The 25,631-nt window shown below is 41.4% G+C and overlaps 1 protein-coding gene across 2 annotated transcripts in view; it reads left to right on the top strand.

Annotated features, from left to right (window-relative positions):
* Nucleotides 1–23,878, top strand: part of hivep3a (HIVEP zinc finger 3a) — a 33,029-nt gene extending 9,151 nt beyond the window's left edge. Inside the window, exons 1-7 of one of the 2 annotated variants that reach the window (XM_055055941.1) lie at nt 6,327–6,502; nt 10,694–14,875; nt 15,633–15,805; nt 19,529–19,665; nt 19,745–19,810; nt 20,258–20,805; nt 22,699–23,878. In XM_055055941.1, coding sequence (XP_054911916.1) covers nt 11,030–14,875; nt 15,633–15,805; nt 19,529–19,665; nt 19,745–19,810; nt 20,258–20,805; nt 22,699–23,115 — 5,187 coding nt within the window. In that variant the 5' untranslated portion in view covers nt 6,327–6,502; nt 10,694–11,029 and the 3' untranslated portion in view covers nt 23,116–23,878. Of the gene's footprint in view, nt 1–6,326; nt 6,503–10,693; nt 14,876–15,632; nt 15,806–19,528; nt 19,666–19,744; nt 19,811–20,257; nt 20,806–22,698 lie in introns of those variants that run through there. The other variant, XM_055055940.1, reaches the window with a different exon arrangement.
* The last annotated feature ends 1,753 nt before the right edge of the window (nt 23,879–25,631 follow it).

Genomic DNA, 25,631 nt, shown 5'->3' with positions numbered 1-25,631 from the left:
CTGCAATTCAGTGGGGGCTAATTAGCATGATGCGACAGCTGACTGGAGAACGGTATGTTCAGTGAAGAGCTGATCGATGACTTCAGTCAGACAGACGTCTGCTCCTTTAAACTTTACTGATAGCCGTAAGTTTGTTGCAAAAGTGTCCACAATTAATTTTGTCGCATTACTTCTTCAAACTGCAATGTAGTTTATTGAGATTTTATGTGTCAACGAACATAATGTAGGACATAATTATGAAGTGGAATGAAATTTATGTACAGTTTGCAAACTATTCCTCAAAGACACTTAAGAGCAATTCCAGCTGCTCTGTAAAAGGTCTTCAGGGTTTTTGTTAAATCAAAATTCTAATGTTATTTCTGCATCAAAATCATACCTGAAGTGATGCCTTGATTCTTTCATACATGTTTGAGAAATCCCTTCATCTCCATGGAGACCATTCAAAACTGCTGGGTGGACCTAGCCCTGCCTTTGAGATGCAGCTAAAAAAAAAAAAAGGTGGATTGATGCATTCCTAATCAAAGTCACTTTTAACCCAGAAGAAGCTTGACATAATCCATAGACCTTTTAATAATTACAGGACAGCATGCACACTCACATCAGCTGGAGCACTTTTTCAGCTCCTTCTAAATCTGTGATTTAAAGGGTGTCCAGGGGGTGTCCAGGGGATGTCCAGGGGGCGTCCAGGGGGTGTCCAGCGCCCCCATCACTGGGATTAGCAGGTTTTCTGGGGGAAAACCTGCTAATCTCAGGAGGTTAAACAGAAACCCAGTCTCTCAAAAAGCACAAACACTGACATAGACAGCCTGAATTAGACATGGAGACAAATATAGCAAGCTGCTGGTCATTTTTTCTATAATAAGGATTTTTTTCCCAACTGTGAACAAAGCTCCTCATTCTTTATCTTTCTTTATAGTTTACCACAACTGTAAATGCATTTTCGCATTTATTTTACATGAGCATGTTACCCATTCTCCGTGAATATTAAGATAACGTAATTATCTGTAACACTCAGGCGGTCAATAGCCCAGTTAGCTGGTATTGCATATGGCCAGCTCTGCTTCTCTGTAATTTAAGACCACAAAGTATTGACAGTTTTATCTGTGTGTTGCCGTCCAAAGAACTGCAGCAACAGGATCTGGCTTGGGATTCAGCAGCTGAGGAGCTGCATTAAAGTTACAGCTGTGATGGAGCACAGAATTATTTAAACTGTTAACTTTTCATGTGAGCTGCTTCCTTTATTAAATAAGAAAACGTCAGAACCAATAAATCACACATTTAAAAAGCATCATGGAAAACAAAGAAACAAAAGTTGCAATATGCGACTTTTGGAAAATATATATTTACATACTTTGTAACACTGTCACTTTGCTGTAAAAAAATAATTTATTTCCTTCAGCTCCTCCCTGAGCGTGAAGAAACGTGGCGCTCCAGGTCAGAAACAACCAATGAGAGCCAATTTAGTTGAGTTATATTCTGAATGTTTTATGCAAAATTTATTTTAACACTTGTTTTTACTCAGATGCAGATTGAGTAAAAACAGCCATTAATGTCATTAAAGTCTCTTTTGTAAAGTGATTTTCCTTGAAAGTGATTAATCACAATTGATTAGCGGGGTTCTGTTAAACAGCTTTGCTATTGATTAAGTTAATTTTTATTAACCAATTAGCATATAACATTACCCAGTCTTTAAATGTTTCCACAGCTCTTTGTATTGTTTTATTCCGTAATGCAGAAGGGCAGCTGAATAAACTCCAAACATCGCATTAAAATCCTGGATTGTTTTGACTACACTAACTACTTTTTGGATTGATATTTCTCACTTGATTAGTTGATTAGTGCCAAAATCATGTCATGGATGCATCTACTAGCAAGTGTAAAAAGCTAGCAGAAGACAACATGGCTTCTATAAAGGGCCAGCTTATAGAAGTACAAGCATAGAACTGAGTTAGAGAATCTAAACCAGCAGTGTCCACCATAGCGGGGTTCTGTTAAACATCTGTCAACACAGAACTCATTTGCAAAGGTTTCTGTAGTCTAGGCAACTATTTATCTCTGTGGACTGTTTAAATGGAGGCAGCATAGCCTGCTCTGCTTTGGTCACGCTGCTGTTTTCTGTGGCCATCAAGGCAGGTTGGGGTTGAGACGTGCATCTGTTCTGTTATGGCTTGTGCCATGAAGGGTGGGGGTCTTTGGTCAGTCTGTGGCTTGGTGTCTGCAGGAAGGCAACAGGACCTTGTGGTTGTGGTTCTACTGCTCGATTTATTGGTTGGGTACACCTTCACACACACAAGCTGTAGTAAAAGGCACACTCCTGCTTTGTAGATCCAGACAGTTTTATTTATTGCTGGGAAGTCTTGACCAGAAAAAGACTTTCTTCATCCTTGGTTTTTATGTTGAGCTTCAATCTAAACAGTTTGAACAACAACATTTCACTTCAGACATGCCGTGGCTGATACTAAATAGTGAGCACTAATGCATGTCAGAGGTTGTAAAGCAGCACAGACCAGTTTGTTGACGTTTGTTGGCGTTTAATGGCCTTATAAACGGATAGAATTATGTTTTTTTTACAGGTACACTTTAATTACTTAATTGGTATATAATTAAGTAATTATAATTAGTACAGTTGTTGTGTAAATGCTGTCTCTTTTTAGCTTGTTAATTTTGATTAAGTAACTCCACAGATTTTAACTGGTTAAGGATTTTTATTTGAATTTTTTTGTTACTATACCAAAGCCCCAATCTGGAACTTTTGTATTGTGTTTCTGGAACGCCTGTAAATCTGAAGCACGAGCGACATCCGCTAACAACGATAGACGAAGCCGCTTCTCTTGGCCGAAAAGAAATTAATTTTCGCTTCAGAAATGGATCTGATTGGACGTAGCCAAAAAGTATTGTTGTGGTCAAGTTGTGCTAAAAGGAGTTAGCTTAAGAGCAAAGCTACAGCCTAATAGCTTCTCAATTTTAAACATGTTGCAGCAGCATGCTAACACTGATCTTAGCGCCCACAGTCCACATTTATGAAGCATTTTTTTCTCCCCATGAATAAGGTTTTTGAAATTGAATGGCTGAAAAACATAAATAATAATAATAATAATAAGATTAGAAACAATAAATATTATACTTGTTTAGCTTGTTTGTCAGGAAAAGGCTTTTTAATAAAAAATATTACTTATTTTGTCGATGTGGCTTTTGATTAAAATCCTCTTGAGATTAAATTATGTAATTAACTTGATTAAAAATTTCAATGACGTCCCACCACCAGTATGAGTCAAACATAACTTTAAAAAAATTTGACTTTGCAGTTTGACGCCTTGAAATTGACCTCTGTCATTTTCAAGAAACTCCTACTCTTTCTAACACTCAGGCTTCAGTACGTCATCACAACAATTCCCCTCCATTGTGCTGTTCACTATTGTTCTTAAGAGTAATTTGTATGGTAAGCTAAACGCTCACAGTTCCACCTGGTGTCTGCTAACTGTTGCTGCCGCTAGTCTGGAGGAGCTGCGTGGCGGAGGCGTGGGTTGCTCTGTGAGACGGAAGCTTGGTTAGAGACCGCAGCTCTGAGGAGGAGACTTGTGGAAGTAGGAGGCCTGTTTGTGGTTCAGTATTTTTGGATTAGTCTCTTGGCAGATTTTTTTCATGGAACAAATCCAAATTAAAAATGTGTGAAATTTGTCTTACTGTACATGTAAAATATCAGAAACAAAATTTAGCTTGGGAAGCTGAAATACCTAGGGGCAAAGCTATTGGCTGGCATTTGCTTGCTTTCCCCGTGGATGTGTTGGCTCCCTCCAGGTATTCCAGGTTCCTTCCACAGTCCAAAAACACGACTGCCAGCTTAGTCAGTCTCACTAAATTGTGCTTCGTTTTGAGTATGTGGACATCTGTCCCGGATGGACCGGTCTCTCGCACAATGACCTCCGTCCTACAAAGCTAAGAATTGCTGTGTTGTAGAAATGTGTTATGCAGCAGGATCTTCACACTGTGACAAGGCCAAGCAGATAAGCCCCAGCTGCACAGTCTGAACATCATCCATAGAAAAGCCTAACACTGTCAGCTCTGTCGCATCGAGGAAGGCAGACATGTAGATATAAAACCAACATTGGTTTTTGTGTCACAGTCAAATAATATAAGAATAAACAAACCAAAATATTGAAGGTCGCAATCACTTTTATTTTCAGCAGATCCGAACCTCAGTAAACATTTGTCAAAAATGGCGTGGCAAGTGTTTAGTATATCTTGTCGTAAACTTAAAATAGCCAAAATGTCTTTTTGCAGTGCGACTTAAATCCTGAGGAGTTAAGCTAATGTTCCATTTCCTGGAAACAGCCAGGAAAATTGAAGGCGTTCATTGAACTCTGCTCGCCTCAAGAGCCCGCAATGCTTCACAGTGGAAATGCTCTTGTTGAAAACGAAACCTAAAAGCACACAAAGAAATGATTATTTAAATAAGCCAGTTCATTAAAACTGGACATAAGTACAGAAATAATTTAGTAAATATATAATCAATTAAATGTATTGATTTTATTTTAAAAACTACTTATAACTATTTAATAATTTGATGCATTATTTTATGTTCCTGTGGGCAGAACTGGGATGTTTTTATGGAGACCCTGATGGATGAATGTCAGGCGTATTGCAACAGAGACTCATATAAAACATGAAGGGCAGGGGGCCTGAGGACCAGGGTTGGGGGCCACTAACTTAGACCACCAGCAGTTGATGTCATCACTGGTGACATCAGAGATGGTTTCAGAGAAAATTAGAGTCTGACGTCGTTTTGGCAAAGTTACACAGTGACTGTTAAGAAATGTTCAATTTCTATTCAGTTTATTTCCATAGCACCAATTCACAACAAGTGTCATATAGAAGCACTTTACAAAAAGATTATTATATGATTGATAAAGATATATCAATTATATTTATTGATTCTAATTACCAAATAGTACAGTGCACTTGTATTATTCAAAATAGTTAGAACCATTTCTATCAAAGGAAGCCCAGGAGATGACATCAAGTCAGTTTCCATTGATCATACATTATCACAATCTGACATTTCAAAAATGTATTTGCTTAATGGAAGCAGGCCGACTTTGAAAATCTTTGTTAAATAGTTTTGGCGCTAGGATGAGGTGTTTATTTTGCAAAACTGGAATAGAAACACATTTTTGCACATCACATGAGTCACATTGTCAACGACTGGTTGATGCCACTGGATCAAACCACGAATGATGATTCATAATTTTTAATGACTTCTTGCGTAAACAGTTATTAGCGTGTGATTTTAATTGTATTTCTTATTTTGTGGAAACACCACAATTTTGACATTGTTTTTTTTAAGTATTATTTTTTAGCCATTAGCATGATTTTGACATAGTTTTGGGCACGTTTGTAATAGCAATACAGCTACTGACTTGCAGCATTAACTCCTCCTGGATGAGCACACAGTGACAGGAGACAACGGCTTGCATTGTGTTGTTGATTTTACAGTAATCCCTCATAGTACAGAGGAGGGAAATCTCTCCTTTAAAGGAGCCTCCAGCAGAACCAGAACCTGGCTCAGTACGAAGAGCCATCTGCCGCAACTGGGTCGTATCAGAAGACAGAGCGGAGATACAAACAGAAACAGATGAAATCATGTAGGATTATTTTTTATCTTTGTGAATGTAAAAAGTTTTACAGCAGAAACTTTTTGTTCCAAATGACCAAATATAAAGGTTTCATTTGGAACCCAGAGCTTTAGCCATAAACCTGACCATCTCTCCAATCTGATTCACAAGAACCTGTTGCCTGCTAAAGGAAGGATGGATCTGGCCTTCCTTTGCTCCCTTCTTTCCTCCTTAACAACTAGCCAGATTAGCTCACTCTCTGCCTTTATGTGATCCTTAGCTGGTGCCCTCTTGATGCCCCATATGTGTGCATGAACATTAAGTCATTTAGAGAAGCATATTGAAGCGATGATGTCAGTTTGCCTGAACTCTTCTTGGCCAGATCTTGGCCAGATCTTGGCAGGAACACTGTGGACGTTCTCCATTCTTCAATCCTTACATGTCCTCAACCTTTCCAGGGTTTTCTGAGAGCAAAGCACAGCCGTCGATTTAAAGACGACCTGAATGGGAACAGTGTGTTTCTTAAGTCTCTTCCTCGACTTGCATCAAACAGTGACCCACTCGCCCTATGTCCCAGCCAGCTGTGCAGACCAAGATGCCTGCCAAAAGAAACATGAGCTTACATCAACTTTCAAATACGGAGCTGCTGCTTAACTTTGACCCCGACGAGAGGAAGACGAGGCGGGGGGGTGTGGGGTGTACACTGTGTCCCCTCCTCCTCATTCATACGCGTAACATACTCAGCTACCTGTTTGTCAGTGCAGCACACGTAGAGTGGAGACTCGCATACCTCTCGTCACCATCACTCTCATTCATCCTTTTCCTGCCTCTCCTTCCTCCTCTCTGCTTCCCGTCATTCACAAGCCGAGGACATCCCCACCTGCAGCCAGGTAAATCAGCCCTCACCCTCATTCCTTTTCTTTTTTTTTTGTCATCCACGTTCATTCTGACCATTTGAAGTGTGTGACGTGACTGCGTGAGTTTGCTCCATTCATGCCTTTGTTGCTGCAAGCAGGCACTGCATCGACGGAGGAAAAAAAAACAAAAAATTCAAGGATTATTGCGCTGTTGTACTCTGGGAGACTCAGAGGGGAGCTGAACATTTTGTGCCGATTTTATAGGTGTGCAGTCGGTGCATCTTCTGTAAGGAGCGTGTGTGTGTGTGTGTGTCTGTGTCTGAATGGACCAGAGGATGATGCATGCAGTGTGCAGTCTGTGGGATATGTGTGCAGCTCACACAGGGAGTGAATGAGCCGCCTGTGTTGTGCAGCCAGTCTTCTCGCGTGGACCTGTGGGAGCAGTCCTTAACTCTGCGTACTCACACACACACACACACACACACACCCCCACACACACACCCCCCCACACACGCACACACACACACACACACACACACACCCCCCCACACACACACACACATACACACAAAGGGGAAGGGTGTACAATACAGCAGAGAGGACGCTGGAAAGGTGCTGATGAACTCCTCAGTTGACGTCATGGTGGGAACACAGATAAGGGAGCTAAACACTGTTAGTAAGATGAAATAAGTTAAATTTTGTATCCTTGAATAATCAGTAAATGTGTCTGATGGTCATACCTAATAGGTAAAATGTAGCAAAGGAAGAGTTCCATTTTTTTCCTCATTGGAAAACTCAATACTAGTCATTGCATTTCAGATATTGTTCCTCCTAAAACCATCTAAAAGGATGCAGAATCATAGCTGTACAAATTCAAGGCTTCTAAACTATTGATTTTTAGCAATGTACTCTCTCCCAAAAAGAAGCAGCTCCTGAGGGGGAGGCACCTTACCCTGCCTTCCTTTCTCTCTCTCTCTTTTACTCTCTCTCTCTTTTGTCCGTGAGGATGCTAGAAGATAAATTTAGCCCTCCAGCTCTCCTTCCATCTGCTACCACATGGTTTAGGGCCGTTACCATAGGAACCACTGCTGGGAGCCCATTAGAGTGAGAAAAGGAAATGGTCAAGATTTTTTTTAAAAAAGCTATATTTTAAGCAATCCCATATGTGTGTATTCCAGATTTTTAATTCAATGTTTTTTTTTGGAGGGGGGAGGGGCTTGGGTGGTTCTGTTTTGTCAAATGTATCACATTAGCTGTTGCATTTTGCCGTGCAGGATGGTAACTCCAGTTGTGTTGTCCACTCTGCATTCAAGCCATTTGGCAAAACTGATAGAGGTATTTTTCAATCATGGCATAATGATACGGGTGGCAGACGAGATGATCACAAGGAGTCAATGTAGAGTCATTGTATCTAGGTGTAACTAGTCTATGTGTTGCAATTTTATGATCGCCTTTATTTAAGCTGGTTCTAAAAGCCAAATAGAATAAAGGTTTTATGAATGCCGAACTATGTTTTATGGAATTTCTGTTCTATCTTACAATATTTTGTTCAGCTTTGTTCTGTTTTAAGCTAGAAATACTCACTATATATACTATATATCCGTTTATCTGGGCTCGGGCCGCGGGGTATCAGCCTACAGCAGAGAGCCTCAGACTTCCCTTCCCTTCCCTTCAGCCACTTGGTCCAGCTCCTCCGAGGGAAACCCAAGGCGTTCCCAAGCCAACCAAGAAACATCATCCCACCAAGTGTGTCTGGGGTCTTCCTCTAGGGCTCCTGGTAGGTGGTGGCTGGAATAACTCTCCCAAGAGGAGCCCAGGAGGAGTCCTAACCAGATACCAGAGCTTCCTGCACTGGCTCCTGATGTGAAGAAGCAGTAGCTTTTCTCTGAGGCCCTTCTGGGTGAATGAGATTAAGTAATAAGTAATCTTTGTTCGGTACTGGCTTCCGCCTGGTGCTGTATTTAAACTTTCTGTTTGTGATTGGGTGTTATTTATCCTGGTGAATGCAGGATTTGCAAGGAATCCTAGATGAAAGAGCTGTCTGTGATTGGCTAGTGGTGTGGTTAATTTACATCGAAATGATCAAGTTACAGCAGAGACACAGGACCAATTGATGCCAGAATACACGACGAGTGAGTGTATGTGAGATGTAAACATACGATGGCATTTATTTACAATGACATTATGCACTCATATCAGTCTCAACTCAAACTTGCAATAGCCTGACTACAGGCTGAGTTAAAGTCATGCTTTTGGAAGTCGAGCTGAAAAAGCATAAATAAAGACTTTGGAAATGTTTTGGTATCACAAAAGTGTTTTTAAAATCTTATTTTTGATGGAATGTTGACGGAAGATAATGTTATTTAGTTCAAGCTAAATTTATATTCATTTGTTTTGACAGCTCACTTGTTGATGTCACACGAACTTCACCAAGATATGTCTGTGACCTGCAGTATACGAGATGGAGATAAGTGAATTGCAAGATATTAAATGAGACACTGTCTAGTGGACAAGATCCTATTAAAAATGCATTTCCAGTTTGTTTTTGGGTTTTTTTGTATTTCAGCATTTAGGTGCTGACATCCACAAGACTGAAAATAGCCTAAGACCCTTTTTGTACATATCTAACTGCCTACAGTTATTTTTTCTGTTCTCAGTTAAAGACAGCATGTTGCATAGCTTGTAATGTTACTTGATAACCTGCACAATCTCTATACACACACCACATTATAGCACAAATGGTTTTGTTGAAGGTTCAAATTTCACATGTATAGTTCTCCCACAAGTTAATTCAAAGATGGTTATCAACCTGTTATCAGTCATTTGGATATTGTCCAGCAGCTTCGCCGTCTTCCACCAGAACGTGGGTGTAGAAACCAGCTGGTCTGTGCGTGGGATGCCTTGTTTACTGTTTCAGTGTGCTGGCACATAATAGCTGTGGGAAATTTATTCCTGGAGGAACTGATAGCTAATGGCCATTCATCCATTACATTTGGTGGGATCTTTGAAGGATCTAGAAACATGGCTTATATTAGATCTAATGTGACTCTTAAAGGTTTACATTGTTGTAGAAGAAATAAATGTTCGAGTCCAAAGCTTGCTAATATGCTAAACAAATAAAAGCCCCATCTTCCACCAGGTAAGCACTGCTTGTTTTTATTTTAAATAGTTTTTTTTAAGCACCAGTAAGGCCAGACTACATGTGTCTTTGCTACACTCTGCTATACTGCTCTGCAGTACTGGATGGATTTAAATGACTAAACTATATTCGCTTAATGGAATGCACCAAATTTGCAGTTTTATGGCAAATGAAACACAGCGAGTGGTGAATTTGCTTAGGTGTCCAATCATAGAAAGCTTGGCAGCTGCCCTACAGCCTTGTCACTTATGAATTATTTTTTTCACTGTACAAATATGGACTTCAGATTGATGTCAGAGGAAGCAACAAGTAGGTCTGGAAGAATATTACTGACGTATGTTCCTTGCAATCAAATTTAGGTGAATTTGATTGAAGTTTGGTAACACCTAACAACAGTTTCTCTTTTAAATCTAAAAGAAGTAGCAAGAGTCCAGTACACTCTATTAAAAAAAAATTGTTTCATAAATAAAGACAGCTTGGTTTCTGTTATGCATTTATGTGTATCTGGGGCCAGATTGTAGTAAAGAAGGTCATTTTTAAAAAGCTGCAGACATAAAGGCCAGAGTCAAAGGAAAGTTGAGTTGCTTTATTTTAGGAGTGTGTGTTTTGGTCCTCAAGTTGAACTTAGGATACATCTGACAGTTGGTTTCTCAAAATGCTTGGCAGCACTCTGCTCTAAAGCTTGCACTATCTTAAAATAATGGGGGAGGGGGAGTTTGTTTTGTTTTTTTACCAAAAGTGATTTTTTTTTCCCAAAAAGAAAAAAAATCACCACCTCTTTTTTGGGGCAAAAAATAACTGGTCATTAATTTAGGAAAGTGACATGGGAAAAGCTTGGCTATCTCAAATTAATTGACAAATCACAGAAAGAATTTGTTTAAAATCATCAGAAGGCAGGAGGATGTTAAAAATAATTAGGAAAATGATACCTGTATAACAATTTTTACATTTTGTAATGATTTCTTTGTGTACAATGACAAAAGAAGAAATTTTGATTATGATGTATTTGAAATAGACAATGTGATAATTTGTCAATTAACTACTATCTTTTTTTAAATGACCTTAACATTTTTTTGTATTCACAGATCATAATGTTCACAAGACAGGAATCATACATTCAAATGAGTCTGAAGACTGGATAAATCTTCCATGTTACCTTTACTGGATCAGCCCTGCATAGGAATTCCTTTCCCAAACAACTGGATTATTTGATGTCACTGCTCTGAAGTTGATACTTTTTGCTATGCAGCAATTAAGATTGAGTCAATAAAGCAACAATCATGAATCCTGCCATTTACATCAGGTAGGCAAGTTGGCCAAACCACCTTATGTGAAATCCAGATAAAGATTTCCCTTTGATTCTGTGGCCTGGTTGAGGCAGACGCAAATCAAGTGTCTACCTGGGGATTTCCTTCTTGTTTATGGAGGCCTTGCATTGTCAGAAAACAACTGGGGAGCAGACTGGAGGTCAAGAACAACATCAATCAGAATCTCTTCACCAAGGTCTGCGGTGCAAGTCTCTATTCCAGACCTCTCAACAACAACCAGCTGCTTGCCCAAAGTCTAATTGTACAGCACAGGTACCCAAGCTGTCCAGAAGACATAACCCTGAACGTAAACGTCTTAGGCACCAGCGTCAGAGCATTGTCTCTGGTACAGAGCTAGAACACAAACAAGAAGCAGCAACAGAAGAAGCTACAGTTTCCTGTTCATCTCTTGGAGGCTTACCTTGCACTCAAGACCCTACTATCCAGTCTGAATCAGAAACCCACGAGGACAATCCCAAACAGAAACGTGAGCGCAAACCTCAGAAACCAGGCAAATATGTTTGCACTTACTGTGGGCGTGCATGTGCAAAGCCCAGTGTTCTTCAGAAACACATTCGTTCCCATACTGGTGAAAGACCCTATCCTTGTGCCCCTTGTGGGTTCTCTTTTAAGACAAAGAGCAACCTGTACAAACACCGCAAATCACATACCCACAAGGTAAAGGCAGGCTTGGCATTTGGGGAGCCAAAATCTTTAGAAGAGCAGGTCACTGAATCAGAGGATGAAACACGACACCTATCCTCTGCTTCAGCTCTTACAAATAGACAAAACAGTGTGGCCTTGGGTAAGAATCCTGAAATTGATGTGGCAAAGGATAGAACTGGACCCAGCAATGACTCCTTTGCAGTGAAAAAGAGACTCGCCCTTCGTCTAAGTAGAGGGAAACATTGCTCTCAAGACTCTTCTGATGAAAAGACTTCTTCTCTCATTTTAGGTAGCAGAGGCAGCACAGAATCCGGCTACTTTTCTCGTTCTGAAAGTACAGAGCAGCCACAAGACAGTCCCACAAACACAAGTGCCAAAAGCTATGCGGAGATCATCCTTGGTAAATATGGACGCCTTGGACAACTACAGAGGATGTCCCGTCATCATGACCAGAATCTGTCAGGTCATGAGGAAAAAAACATCTCATTCAGTGTCCCCAAGAAGCAAGTTATTGATCATATTACAAAACTCATCACTATCAACGAGGCAGTGGTGGATACCAGTAAAATCGACAGTGTAAAACCAAGGAGATTTTCACTGACTAGAAAGAATAGTTCAGAGGCCCAAAAGAGTCCTAGCATCAAAGAACCCATAATTCACAGCCCTAAATCTGGAAATATTGGGTATAAAACAACAGGCTCCATCAGTATGGGAGTTCCTTGTGAAAAATTTCAACATGCATCCCTGAAAGTGGAACAACCTTCTTGCCAAATATCTACTGTTTCCATGGTGAGAAGTCTTTCAATGCCATCTGCATCAAGCTCATTAGACACTTCAAGTACTGTTCCCTGTAAATTTCGTCAAACTCAGTCCTTTGATGAAAAACGTTTTGAAACTCAAACGCCGCGCCGTTTTGGAACACTAAGAAGGCAACCAGCCATCGAAATCCCTGTAGGTTCTGAGCCTACAAAAGAAGAACAAGAGATGCTGCATACATTTTCCTGCAACAGTGTAACCACAGCTTCTGGACAGAGGCAACATCAACCACAGCCGTATGAATGTGAAGCCTGTGGCACTGGTTGCAAGGATTGGGAAGGTTATAAGAAACACAAGCAAAACCTATGCCATGCACATTATCCCCAAAATGAAATGGTAATGAGTCCAATGGAGAGCTCACAGCTAAGTAACCATGTAGTCAGAGCCGGAGTCTCAACAATGCGTAAGAGAAGGAAAGAGGAGAGTTTTGATTCTGATGACCTCTCATTGTCGCCTTCGGCTCTCTCATCAGGACATTGCAAAGATGAGGCTATTGTAGCTGTTGAGGGCCCTAGACGGCCAGCACGGCAGACCTGCTCTGTGATTCAGCACACTAGTTTATTTGAAAAACAAGAATCTTCATGTCACGAATATCAAACCCTGAAAATAACAAACAGCTCTCCACCTCATAAAGAAAATCGTCCCATCTCTAAAACCCAACCTCAACATCAATCAGTTAAACCTACCAGCCGAAAGATGGTCCGTCAAAATAATGTGCAGGTTCCAGAAATACTTGTAACAGAAGACTTAAATATTTGCCCAGATAACTCAAAAGAGCCAAACTTGGCAGAGAAAAAATCGGAGAAGCTTGATGATTTTCATTGGCCACAGAGGAGCCCTTCGTTAGCGCAGCTTCCCATTGAAAAGCTTCCCCCAAAGAAGAAGCGTTTGCGTTTAGTTGAGGCTGCCCAGTCCTCAGGTGACTCTAGCTTTGATTCCATGTCTCTGCCCCGTAGCCCCAGTCAGGATAGTAGTGCATCATATGCATCCAGCCGCTCTACATCTTTTGAGGAACCAAGCAGACCAGACATGGAGATAATGACATCAACAGCGCTGAGGAGGTCAAGAGCTCCTCACATGTTGACTGTGCCTGGGGTTCATCATCAAAGAGAGATGAGACGCTCAGCATCTGAGCAAGCCCCTCATGCCCCACAACCTAGTGTTGAAATGGCCGAGACCCGTAGTAAATCATTTGACTACAGTTGTCTTTCACCTGAACGCTCTGCAGTTGGCTGGAAAGAGAGACGAAGATGTCTCCTCATGAGACATGCCGTAATACGAGATCAAGAAGATGAGGAAGGGCATGCTACTGTCCTTGGTCCAGAAGATGTAAGCTCTGACAAATGTTCTCAAGGAAGTCAGATTTCTGTTTATGGCAGCAGGTCCTCCTCTCCCCCGTTATCAAGTGTCAGAGTCTTGGGTATTCCAGAGGGATCTCAGTGCAAAGAAATTCTCACCAAGTGGAAACTCAGTCAAAATATTCACTTAAAAGGAAGTACAGAACTGTCAAAAAGCTACGAACCTTCAGTAGATGTGATAAAAGAGGCTTCGTACATCCATCCAGAGCAGGTTCCTCCTCGAGTACCACAGACTAATCCTTCATATGGACCCTCGGGGGCAGCCCGAGCCCACTATCTTCCTGTGTCCACTGGGCTGAAACTAGAGATTCCTCCACAACGTCAACCATACACAGAGAGCCCTGCCAGTAACTCCCACATTCAGCATCGTGCCCCTCATATTACATACAGTTTAGAAGAACTGAGGCCATTGACATCTCCAGCAGTAGCTGTTCGACTCCAGACAGACACTCTCACCCCAGCATGTGCCATATACACTACTCTATCTCAGTCCATCTCCCAGAGGCCACATGATGCATTCAACGGCATCTCACCTAAAATATGTCTTTCAACAGCCGAACTCAGAAACCACCCAAACACAAGTTTAGACTTGCAACCATGGTCGGAGGATGGCCCAAGGTGTCCAGGATCCAGTAGCAACAAGCGTATGCTTTCCCCTTCAAACAGTATGGAGCTCAACCCCGAGTCACAACAGCAGCAGAAAAGAGTAAAAGAAGAAGAGGAGAAGGAGGGTGGATGTGCCAACATATCAGCACTTAATACACAGAGTCAAGAGCTCAAACAGGAAACTCTATCGTGCTTACCAAATGTTTCTTCTCCAGCCTCATGTGCTGAGCCCTCTTACCCCAGCCTGCTCTCAAGCACTTGTAACAGCTGGTGCTATTTGAACTACATAAAGCCGAATCCATCGACTCTGGATGAACAGGAACCCTCAGTGTATTCATCGTGGTCTACTAGTGGCTATGACCCCAACCCACCTGGGCTTTGCAGCAAGACTGTACTCTCACTACTACACTGTAAGCAGAGGCTCACTTCCTCCATTTATACTACATCACCCATGACAGTCAGGATAACCAAATCCATGGAGGATGAGGCCTGCAAACGTCCCTGCTCTACTGAGGTAGGTACTGCACTGACTTTTGAGAGGTTTTTTTGTCTAAGAAATGTTCAGATTGAGAAGACAGATCATTACATTAAATAGAACTTGAGTTCTGGAAGCAGCAAAAGTCTGTTGATTATTGTTCTTGACATTTATGTTTTATTTTTGCAAATTATGACTTCTATTAATTTTGTTTTTCTTTGGGCAGTTATACTAACTTATACGTAAGGTAATTTTGACCCAAAATCTGTATTAAATTGTTCCTTTTTGAATTGTTGAGATTACTTTGGTAACTTTTGGACCGTCCCATCAATATAAGAGATTAAGACCACACCAAGGGGGAGTGGTGGAGACATTTTTAGTTTGTCAACTGGCCGGTGTGATGACAATAGATGTTTCAAAATGTCTTTTTGAACTGGTAGGGTCAAATTAAGTTAACTTTTGTTTTCATCCAAGTGTAAGCAATTTTTAGTTATTGATCTACTTTTTTCCTAGACATAGATTCAAGTCGGAAGTGCATTCAAGAAGCAAATAATCTGTTGCTTTGAAAAAATGTGGTTTTGGAACTTGGAAGGCTGCGACAATTGTGATTCTCAAAAATATTTTGCAACTTAAAAAAATGTGTAGTTATGGTTATCAAAGACTAAACTATCTACACATAAGTCTATAACAAATGGTAGATAACACTTTGTTCAGAGTGATTTCCTAGGTTTTGTTTCCTGTGCCATACAAGAGGCAGAATTGGTTCATTTTTTCCATTTCTTATTTCTGAGTTCAGGTCTACAGCACTCCCCTCTACAGCACAGACCATGAGCGGATGGTAAAGGTTCAGCTGCCGACAGATGACATTGCAAAGAGCAAAACCAACGAGCAGAAAGAGAAGATAAGACAGGAAGTCCATTTATGCTTCAGAAACAAACAGCCACTTGGAGTGCAGATATCTGAAAGGAGGTGAGCATAAACATCTTCACAAAGAGCCATAAACACTAGCTGGATGAAACACCAGTTGTAATCGAGGCTTTCATTACCCAGTTTATTCATGTTTCTTTCCTTCATTATGGAGAGGCTCAGTGTTTATGTGCACCAACAGAGTCCGTCTGTTGAAGGGCCGAAGCCAGAAAACTACCTGAGCTTCCTTCGCTCCTGCAGAGATTCATTTACACCAGCAATTGCTGCCATTCTCATCCAGTCCAGTAGCAAAGCAGTGTATGTGTGTGTGGGGTGTGTGTGTGTGTGTGTGTGTGTGTTGGTGGTGTCACACTGACACTAAATAAATGGGTAGAAAAATACGGGAGGAACTCCAGAATGGAATCACACATCTCCATAGGGCGGCCATTTTCATTCTTGTTGTGTCTTAAAATTGAATTTAAGACCCAGTGCCATTCTTGTCATTTGGTTCTGTGCATGTTCAAAAAAGAACAAGTTCAGAGCCCAACAGTCAGGAGGGTGGGAGTTAGATAATTAGTATCTTTAAAGAATGTATGATTTAGTATTGATTAGAAGCATTTATTATTATAGGATTGTCAAAACTCATTATTTTGACAATTCTACTTGCTAGTAATAATTCCAAGCTTTGACTTCCTGGGACAACTTGAATGTGCATTAAGGTAAAACCTCCATCTGCCCTTCCAGCATCTGCGTATCTTTTTAAGATGAATCAGTTCATTGTGATTCATTGGCAGGCGCATGTGGGATGGGAGAGCATCTGCACAGCAGCTGGTACTCACAGGTTTTGGAATGAAACCTTGATGCGGCATCACTTTTTACATGTTTGCATCAGTCAATCGGATGTGAATTGCTATTTTATTTTATTTTTTGGCATTTATGTACAGTTAAGAAAAAGCCCCCTAAAGACCCACTTCATTTTAATTGTTCATGATCTAAAAATACACCTTCAGACTTACTGAAAGGCCTCTGAAGCACATCCATTGCTTCATAGATTGTTCCCAACGCGCTGCTTACCGTTTCATCAGTTTAGAGCAGATGTGTTAAAGTGTGCTGAAATAAAGCTTCAAGAACTAGAGAAAAGGTTGGTTCTAACATGTTAACTCTTACTACCATTGCTCTCTTGTCCTGATCAAACCAAGCCAAATCAAGTGTTGTTCTGTTGACTCATAAACTGAATTGATGTCAGTGTCAATCAAATCGTATTGAAACTACATTTGTCGCCTACGACTCTTTAGTAAATGCGAGGCTCATCTGTCATTAAGACTGGCATTAATTGGAAAGACTGCAGCTGTTAGAAGCTGCACTGCTTATGATGTGCATGCTTTACAGTAAAACTCTTCACTACTGTATTTCAAGCCAAAGTATTTTAAAAGCAATTTAAAATATCTCCCCTGTTTTTGGTTCTGCTACAAAATAATTAGTGGTGGGGTTCAATAAAGTTCTTTGATGGAGTTGACTGCAGCGGACCAAGAGAAGCGGCTCTATCATCCGTGGCTGATGTTCGCGGATGTTGCTCGTGTGTCGGCTTTACAGGCATACTAGAAACACAACGCAAAGGTTCCATCTCAGGACTTCTGCACGTATGAACACAAAGACCTGATTATTTGCGTTCAAAATGTAAACATTAAAATCTTCGTAGTTAACTAACTTTTCCGCTAGAAATAAACTACGTAGATTTTTCAAACAAGTAGGAAGTGCGTTCAAGAAACAACCTGTTGCCACCACAACAGGTTGTTGAAAAAAATGTTTGTTTTTTTTGTCTTAGAAAGCCGTGACAGTTATGGTTCTTGAAAATATTTAGCAACTTATGAACACGTTAAGATCTTCATTTTTAATTAATCCAAATTAATTTTAAAAAGTGGGGTACAGGGTTAGGCAAAAAAACCCAAAAAACAATCACCACCTCCGTATGATTTCTACAAAAAAAAAACAAAAAAAAAAACTAACTTTTGGCAAAAAATTACTTAGACTGTTATATCAAAAATAATATGTCAGATATTTTTTTCATTAATATCTTCAAAATTAATATTTTGTCTTTTTGTTTGGGTGCAACGGTAAATATCTCAATGCTCCAGAAAGAGGGAAATGTATTAATTGGCTCCACATACTGAAGAAAATTGAGGAAAGTACAAGATTTCCAACTTGAACTGCTGGGTAAAAGGACAAAACACCTAAACTGTGTAGAGACACTGACAGCTTTCAGAAGTTAATGTTCTGGTTAATGGTCTCATGTTCTGAGCATAAATCAACAACACACACAGGAAACATTTTCTAAGAAACACATGGCTGTTTATTTATTTATTTAAGCTTAGGGGCTGCCCAGTAATGTTTTGGGGTGAACACCTTTTAAGATATCTGCAAAATATTATTTAGCAATAACAGGTGTCTTTTGTTTTCTGGTTCTATGAACAGGAGTTCTACCACAGTCCCACCTTGTTTTTCTTTTTTATGTTGGACCATTATATCTAGTTTTATGTGTCGTCATACCTGTCAGGAGTGAACACACTGGGAGATGCCATCTGCACATCTTGGGATGCGATGTGAGCGCTTGTGCATAAAGCCATGTTGTGACTCATGTTGCCGTGGCAGCGCAGCCTTCCTAAAGACGTGACTCATCTGCAGACCCGCTTGCTTTAACTTTTCTCCATCTGTTCAGTCTGTCTGAGGTGCAAAAAGACAAAACGGAGGCAGCAAGGACGCCAAATGTCACCCAGCACGGGAAACGCTAAGAGCATTCACTCTGACGTGTGGAGTGTGAACGCTGTGTGTGTGTGCAGGGTCCTAACACTGAAGTGTCTTTATCTACCTGGAGGTTTTCTCAGGATGTTTTCACGGCTGATGAAAAGCCGGCGGACTCAGTTCGATCGGGGACAAAAGTTCAAAAGTTTTCTTCCAGTTTCAGCTGAATCAGTTCGCTTTCACACTGCGCTGTGTCAAACGAACTCAACTCAAACAAACCAAACTTGTTTGGTGTTAGCTTGTGCTAACTGACAAATCGCATTCATGTTGAACAACAAGACAGCGTTATGTACTTACCCGGCCATCATCTGCATATTTGTGACGCACAGTAGGAACAGAACCTTCATCAGTGCAAATCTTTTGGTGGATCCTGTCGTGTTCTGTTGGTAGTTTTCAGAGAATTCCTTCCTAACCAGATCTGTTCAAACTGAAGCCTTCTCTAGCAACATTGCAGGAACATTGCAAACAGAACTAAGATGAAGCCATGAAGATCTATTCTCAGTGCCTGGGAGAAAATGCATGGACACATGCTCTGTATTGCAGCTAAGAACAAAATATTCACCATTTCCAGCAGCCATTGTACAGCATAAATCCAGCACAACAAACTTGGCATCGTTTTGTAATAAATTGGGTGATGCTCCACTTCGGTTGCCAGGGGAGGAACTCTGCTTGGCTTGGGGTTGCTAGGTTAAAAAAATGTGATGCAAGAAATTAGGTTTTGAAGTAGATCGTTTGGAAGACACCACCAGAACGACTGGTTGTCTTGTTCCAGAAGCAGTAGATAACCAAATGAAGGACAGCAACATGTAAAAGGTGAATTTTGCATAGCAGTGGACAGTTAAGACTTCTGAAAGCTGGTCTGTTGAAGCTGAGCGAGGCGTCTACACAGTGCAGCTAATGTTCTAACAGCTGACCGATGTAGACGTTAAACCCCGGCTAACAGGTCAGCTCTGGGACAAACTAAACCTTGATCTCCCACTCGTCCAGATCCCTGACCCTGCCAGGAGTGGTGAGTGGTGAGTGTGACAGGAAGTGCCCGGGTGAGTCCGGGAATCCCACCGCACTCCCAGAGGAATCCCAGACGTCTGTGCGCGAGGTGTGCAGCGGCTCGCTGGACGCTCCAGGTGAGATGAGAACCAGTGAAGCTGCTGCTCTTCTTCTCTGCTCTGGGCTTCTTTCCACAGAGCTGCTGTTTATTTTCAGTGGGCCGTGGTGAACACCTGACACCTGGGGAAGAGGTCAGAGGTCACCAGGACGAGACACCTGGAGGTTTGTTCCATTCTGTGTTGATGATATTATTACTTTGACATAAAGAAACTTTCCTTTGGTCCTTCTTCATTCTCATTTGTTAAAACTTTATTTGAAGGGCTGTGCATACGACTGACATGACAGTGTCATAAATATGACATGACGCCCGTTAAGAACATGAAGAAGCCATTATGAATATTTATGACTGTTGTGATAAAGTGTCATTTGGTAAATAGTTACAGTTTTAATGTAAAGTTGCCTTAAAATTCCATTAAAAGTGCCAACTTTGCAATAAAGTGTCAGTATTTACCAAATAATTCAAAACTGGCGCTTTTAATGGACTTTTAAAGCAACTTTGCATTAAAAGTGTCATTATTTAGCGATTAACACTTTATGACAACAGTCATAAACATTCGTAGATCAAACAATAACAGAAAAGTGTAAAATCAGTTTTTCTTTCTGCTTCAGGAGAATCGAAGGTCCAAGCAGCCGATCGAGACCAACTCAGGGAGTCTGACCACCAAGACGCTGCTCATGAGGATGATGACGGCATACATGATGAAGGCAGCGGGTCCACAGCAGCTGACAGTTCACACACCAGTGTGGAAAAAGCGAGAGCAGAGGGCCGGCTGGAGGGGAAGACGTGCAGCTCGCCCCCCCCACCTCCCACCAGGAAGAGCTCCGCCAGCACCAGGAGGGCCCTGTTCGCCCGCAGGCGTCTCAATGCTTCGTCCTCCAGGGTCTCCGACTCCCCACACACCCAGTCTCCAGATCCAGGAAGGGAGCCGTCTCCACCTCGCAGCCCGCTGCCCGGCCCACACCCGACTCCTGCGCCGACCTTTTCCCTGTCTCCATCCTCTCGTCCCATCTCCTCAGTTCTGAAGACAGCAGCGTCTCCAGTCAGGGGCCCGGCCGAAGGGTCCCACTCCGCCTGGCTTCCCAGCTCCCCAGCCGGTGGATCTGCTCCGTGTCAAACCTGCTGTCCACCGAAGGAGTTAAGGCCTGATGCAGCTCTGGTAAGTCTGTTGATTTATAATCCAGTCAAACTTCAGTTCATTTGCCTAGAAAGTCCGGTTAGTTGGGAAGGTGTGAATGCGTAAAAGAACCCTGATGCAGATTAATAAAACGAACTCTGGTCCACCAACTAACTTCGGTCCTGGTTCATGTGAAATGAACTCTGGTGCGGTTCAAATTAATATGAGAACACCGAGTGGATCAGAAACAGCTCCAATAGCAGGAAGTGGACTACAGCACAATGCATTCTGGGTAGAACCCAAGCTACCTTGAGGGTCTAGTGCTAATGGGAGAAATGTCTCGTGGTCTTTTACCGAACGCTAAAGAGAAATCCTGCAACCTCTACAGTCAGCTGCAACACCACTTTTGCTTAGATTTTGTGAAGCAGGAAGTTGCTTTCAGATGTTTTTGTGTCATTTCCTTCAGTGGTTCTTGGTGCAGCGCTCTCACAGGTGAAGGGGTTGAGGATCAAAGTGTCTGACTGATTTGACCGAGTGCAGAGTGAAAGAGGACCGCCGAAGCTGAAAACAGAACAAATGTTGCGAATTTGGTTCCCAATCGGACCAAGTCTACCAGACCATCAGGCGTGAAAACAGCCTAAGAATAAGCCAAACCGCAGCCTTCTTTCACCTGTGACTCCATCCATGTTAGTTTAGCTCAGCCTAAAATAAACGCCCTTCAGACTCAAACAGCCAATGTTGTGTGGCTCGGTTTAGTCCCAGTTGGTCAACACGCAGAGCAAATATAGATCGGCTGCTACATCTCAGCTTGTTTAAAGTGACATTTATTGGAACAGGAAGGAAAGGCAACTCTCATGCTTTCTATCAACCTGTAACTCCTGAGCTCAGAATAAACCAGGAGAGCTTGGAAATAGAGCCGGCATGTTTTCTCTGGGCAGCTGGCCGGAAAACCGGGAAGCAGGTGAAAGATTGGAGCCACAGGGAGGAGATGAAGACAAAAAACAGGGATAACATGAAAATGTGGTGGAAGCTCCTCAAACCGAGCCTTAGAAAATGACTTCCTACCTCTTTAAAACTCCCCCTCTGTTGTCATGTCACAAACTCAAACTGCAAGGTGTTGATTGGGGTTCAATACCACATAGCAACACAAAGTAGGGCTCAGTGATGAAGTAGAAGGAAAGGGATGCCTGTTTTTTAAATTTCTCTTTTACGATCCGACTGCGGCTCAGTCGGGAGAGGAGCCATCTTGCAATTGACTCCAATTTTGGGCTTATGGAAAAAGCAACAGCCAGCCGGTAAACTAATCAGAACGTTTTCACACAAAACACCGTTTTTAAGTTCTCTCCCACACAGCTTTTGTCAAGAATAAAGGTGGGAAAAAAAAGGTCAAATGATTATAAAAACATTTTTAAAAACTCAGTAATTTTTACTTTTCGAAGTGAGTGGGCGCAAAGGAAATTTAACTGTTAACTTGAAGAATGTGGCGTCTATAGCTGAACTGTAACTGAGTGGAAATGGAGATTAAGAAAGATATAAATGATGGAGAAAATGACTGAATGTTTATAAATGAAAATAGACGTTTTCAGCCAGAGATGGGATGAGGTTAAAGTTTCCGTGTGTCTGAAGTACACAGAAAAACTTCGGGAATAGGCTTTTTGTTCGTAATCTCCTGTTTTGAGTTGTGTAAAAAACTAAATAAAGAGTTCCAAAAATAAAAAATAAAACGTTTTTAGGTGTGACTTATATTCAGGTGCACTCAATAGTCGGGAAATTATGCTAATCTCTATTTAAAATTCAATGAAATCAATGGCCTTCAGAGCCCATTAGTGTGTAATTTGCTGGTTTTGTTCCTTTATTTCTTTTCTGAAGTCTTTCCTGAATCTCCTGCTGTGTCACAATCATCCAGCTTCCGTTGCCCATCTTTGTCTCTTATAGTCGTGGGAGGAGAGCAGTCTGGTCCCCATCATCGGCCCTCATCCCGCAAGGCCTCGAGGAACCAACCGACTCCTGAGCCACCTCCCGCTTCACTCCCAGCAGCCCAGCAGAATGCCCAGCTTCCTGATCCCCATCGGGGGGATCCACATGGTCCAGCCCAGGTCCACCCTCCCGCTCTACCGCCTGGTGGCCGGCCCGGCGGCCTCCAGCATCCCGACCGGAGAGCTGGCTGCTCCGCAATACCAGGACGCCCACAAAGAGACAGTGGCCAGCAGCGCTCCACGGCGCCCCCAGGCTGCAGAGCAAACAACCGCAGGAGACAAAGGCCTCCCCATCCAGCAGCCCTCCACTTCCAGAAGTGGCACGGAGAGGCATGTTTACACTGAAGGTCAGAACTCCTCTCAGAAGCATCTCTGATAGGAGGGAGACTTTTTTTTTTTAAAGGGACAGTGCAAAAAGAAGGAAAAAAGAAAAGAACCAGAGTCCAGGCGATGGTGAAATATTCCAAAGCTCAACGAGACGAAAGCACTTGAGCACCGCTTCTGAATGACGCTGTTATGTAATTATCTGAATAATATATCTAAATATATAAATAAGCACTATGTTAGATATGCAGTACGTTTTGTAAATCTTTTTTACCCTTTCGTTTGATGTCATCCGTGTTAATTTATTTATGTGCTATTATGCAAATTCTGTACGTTATGCAACAGCAGCTGGAATGAATTGAGTTTACCGTTAGCCCCATTGAGACAGCTCCAATTCAACTATTGCTATGTTATTGTACTGTATTACCAGAACAGATATTTATTCACTCAGACCAGTATTTAAAGTGCAATTTGATGTCAGGATTGTGGTTTGAAGCGTCATTCTTAAAGCTGTGATTTTTTCTGATTTGTCAGATTTCTTTTTTGTTTTATTGTTGGTGTTGTGGAGTGAGAAGCAGAGCTGGGATCAGCCTTTCCTGTTGGAAACCAGCTTCAGCTCCAAGCATAGGGCGAGCACTGACAGATGATCTGATGTTTCATGTACTCTGACTATGGTACTGTTGGCTTTCAATTGTCATAAACAGATGTTTTTTTTGTTCGTTTTTTTGCCTTTTCTATACGATACAATCATTCATTTTCATGTTTGCCATTGAACGTCTCATTTTTACAGATTTATATTAAAACTGTGACACATGGCTGGTCTCTAAAGTCATTCTTTCCACTTTATTTCAAGTAAAACAACATTTCCTGTCATAAAATCAACTGATTTGAACTTCAAGCATCTTGAGGTCACCCTTTTTTAAAAGTAATAATAATTCCATGACTTCTCCCAATAATATAAATATGAATATAAACATTTCTTTAAATTACTAGATTTTAGCTGTACAGTCTCACTACCCAGATAAATTATTCAGTACCTCCACGATGTTGCAATGTTTTATTTTTGTGACTGTTGCGGCCTGAAATGACCGATTTTTAATCTTTCAATTACGTTTTCAAAAATGCTAAAAACTGTTTTTAAGCTTTGATTTTTGCCATTACATGGTTTTTTACAAAAAAGCGGAAACTGTTGCGCACAATCTTCCCAGAAAACAGGATTTTAACAGTTCGTATTTAAAGTGCAAACAAGATCTTCAGTTTCTTGAAATGCAAATCAAATCCTGTCCTCAGAGGTCAAAGTGCAAAAGAATTTCATATTGGTCATTCAAGTTAGCATGAGCTTTTTGCACAGTAGAAAATAGTTTTTGTCAAAAAAAATAAATGGATAAAAAATAATTACCGTTTCGCGTGACAGATCCTTCTGGTTGGAAAACTGGTTTTCCAGTTTAGACAGAGAAACCCTGGAACTTGTTCTTCCTTTTTTGACCCCATGAACTCCAGTTAATCATAAATCCATGACTAAATTAGTTGACGATTATAGGATCACAACTGATAGTAAGTGCACTGCTGTAAACATAATCTTTCCTGTACAAACCACCACTGCTCATTCATGCCAGTGTGGCTCCCCCCAGTGGCTGTCAGTGACTGTTGCCCAGGTTCCTGTTTTTAACCTATAAATTATTCATTGGTTTCTTTAAAATCTATGGTAATGGCAGAGTTCAATCTTCCCTCTCTCTCCCTCTGTGGTGTTTTTAAGTCATTCTCTCTGCTGTGAAATGCCTCCTGATGTTGGCTGCCATTGAGGAGCAGGAGCCTAGAGTGTCCACTGGATGGCAGCAGAGAGCTGCCTGCCTATAGACATTATGACATCATCCACAGACTTCAATCATACCCATCAGGGAGGGTTCAGGGGGATCATTGTTGTTTCTTCTAATTGGACCCAAATATATTGAACGTTTTAAGACAAAATTCTGGTTTAGCAGAGAAGTAGATGTTGACATGACTGAAGTCCTGTTTGGGTCTTTTTTGTTTTTATAAAGTAATCCACTGATAAGGTTCTCTGGAAAGCCGTTTTGAGTTTCTATAGCGACAGGCATAGCAACACCCCACATTTATGGAAGCTTGCAGTGACTTACAGCCGGAAGGTAATTACCTTTGTTACAGGAAAGATAAGAGTTCATCTAAAGGATGAGTAAATGGGAATGAAGCAGTGCAAACCAGAACAATCTAAACTTGTGGCTGTGATTTGCAGCCACAAATTTACAGTTTAAAGTGCTTATGAAAAGTATTTGCCCCTTGGATTGCTTAAGAAAGACAAATCCCTGTGATGCCAGTGTCAAAACTGATTTCTAAGAACTAATGACAAATATATGGAAACTAAAAGGAAATAAGTGATTGCATAAGTATTCATCCACTTTAAAGGGACTGACCTAATTCAACAGAGGCCCAACCAAGTGGTGCCAGCAGTCTAACAATGAATGGAATGGAGAACTTCAGTGTGCCTTAATATTCAAGAGGCTGTATTACGGGTTTTCCAGGCATATAGTACAATTACACAGCACAATCAAG

The sequence above is a fragment of the Poeciliopsis prolifica genome, unplaced genomic scaffold (genome assembly GCF_027474105.1).
Source record: "Poeciliopsis prolifica strain line A6 unplaced genomic scaffold, Auburn_PproV2 SCAFFOLD043, whole genome shotgun sequence".
Taxonomy (NCBI): Eukaryota; Metazoa; Chordata; class Actinopteri; order Cyprinodontiformes; family Poeciliidae; genus Poeciliopsis; species Poeciliopsis prolifica.
The sequence above is the reverse complement of the archived record's forward strand: the minus strand, read 5'-3'. Positions and strand labels throughout refer to the sequence as shown.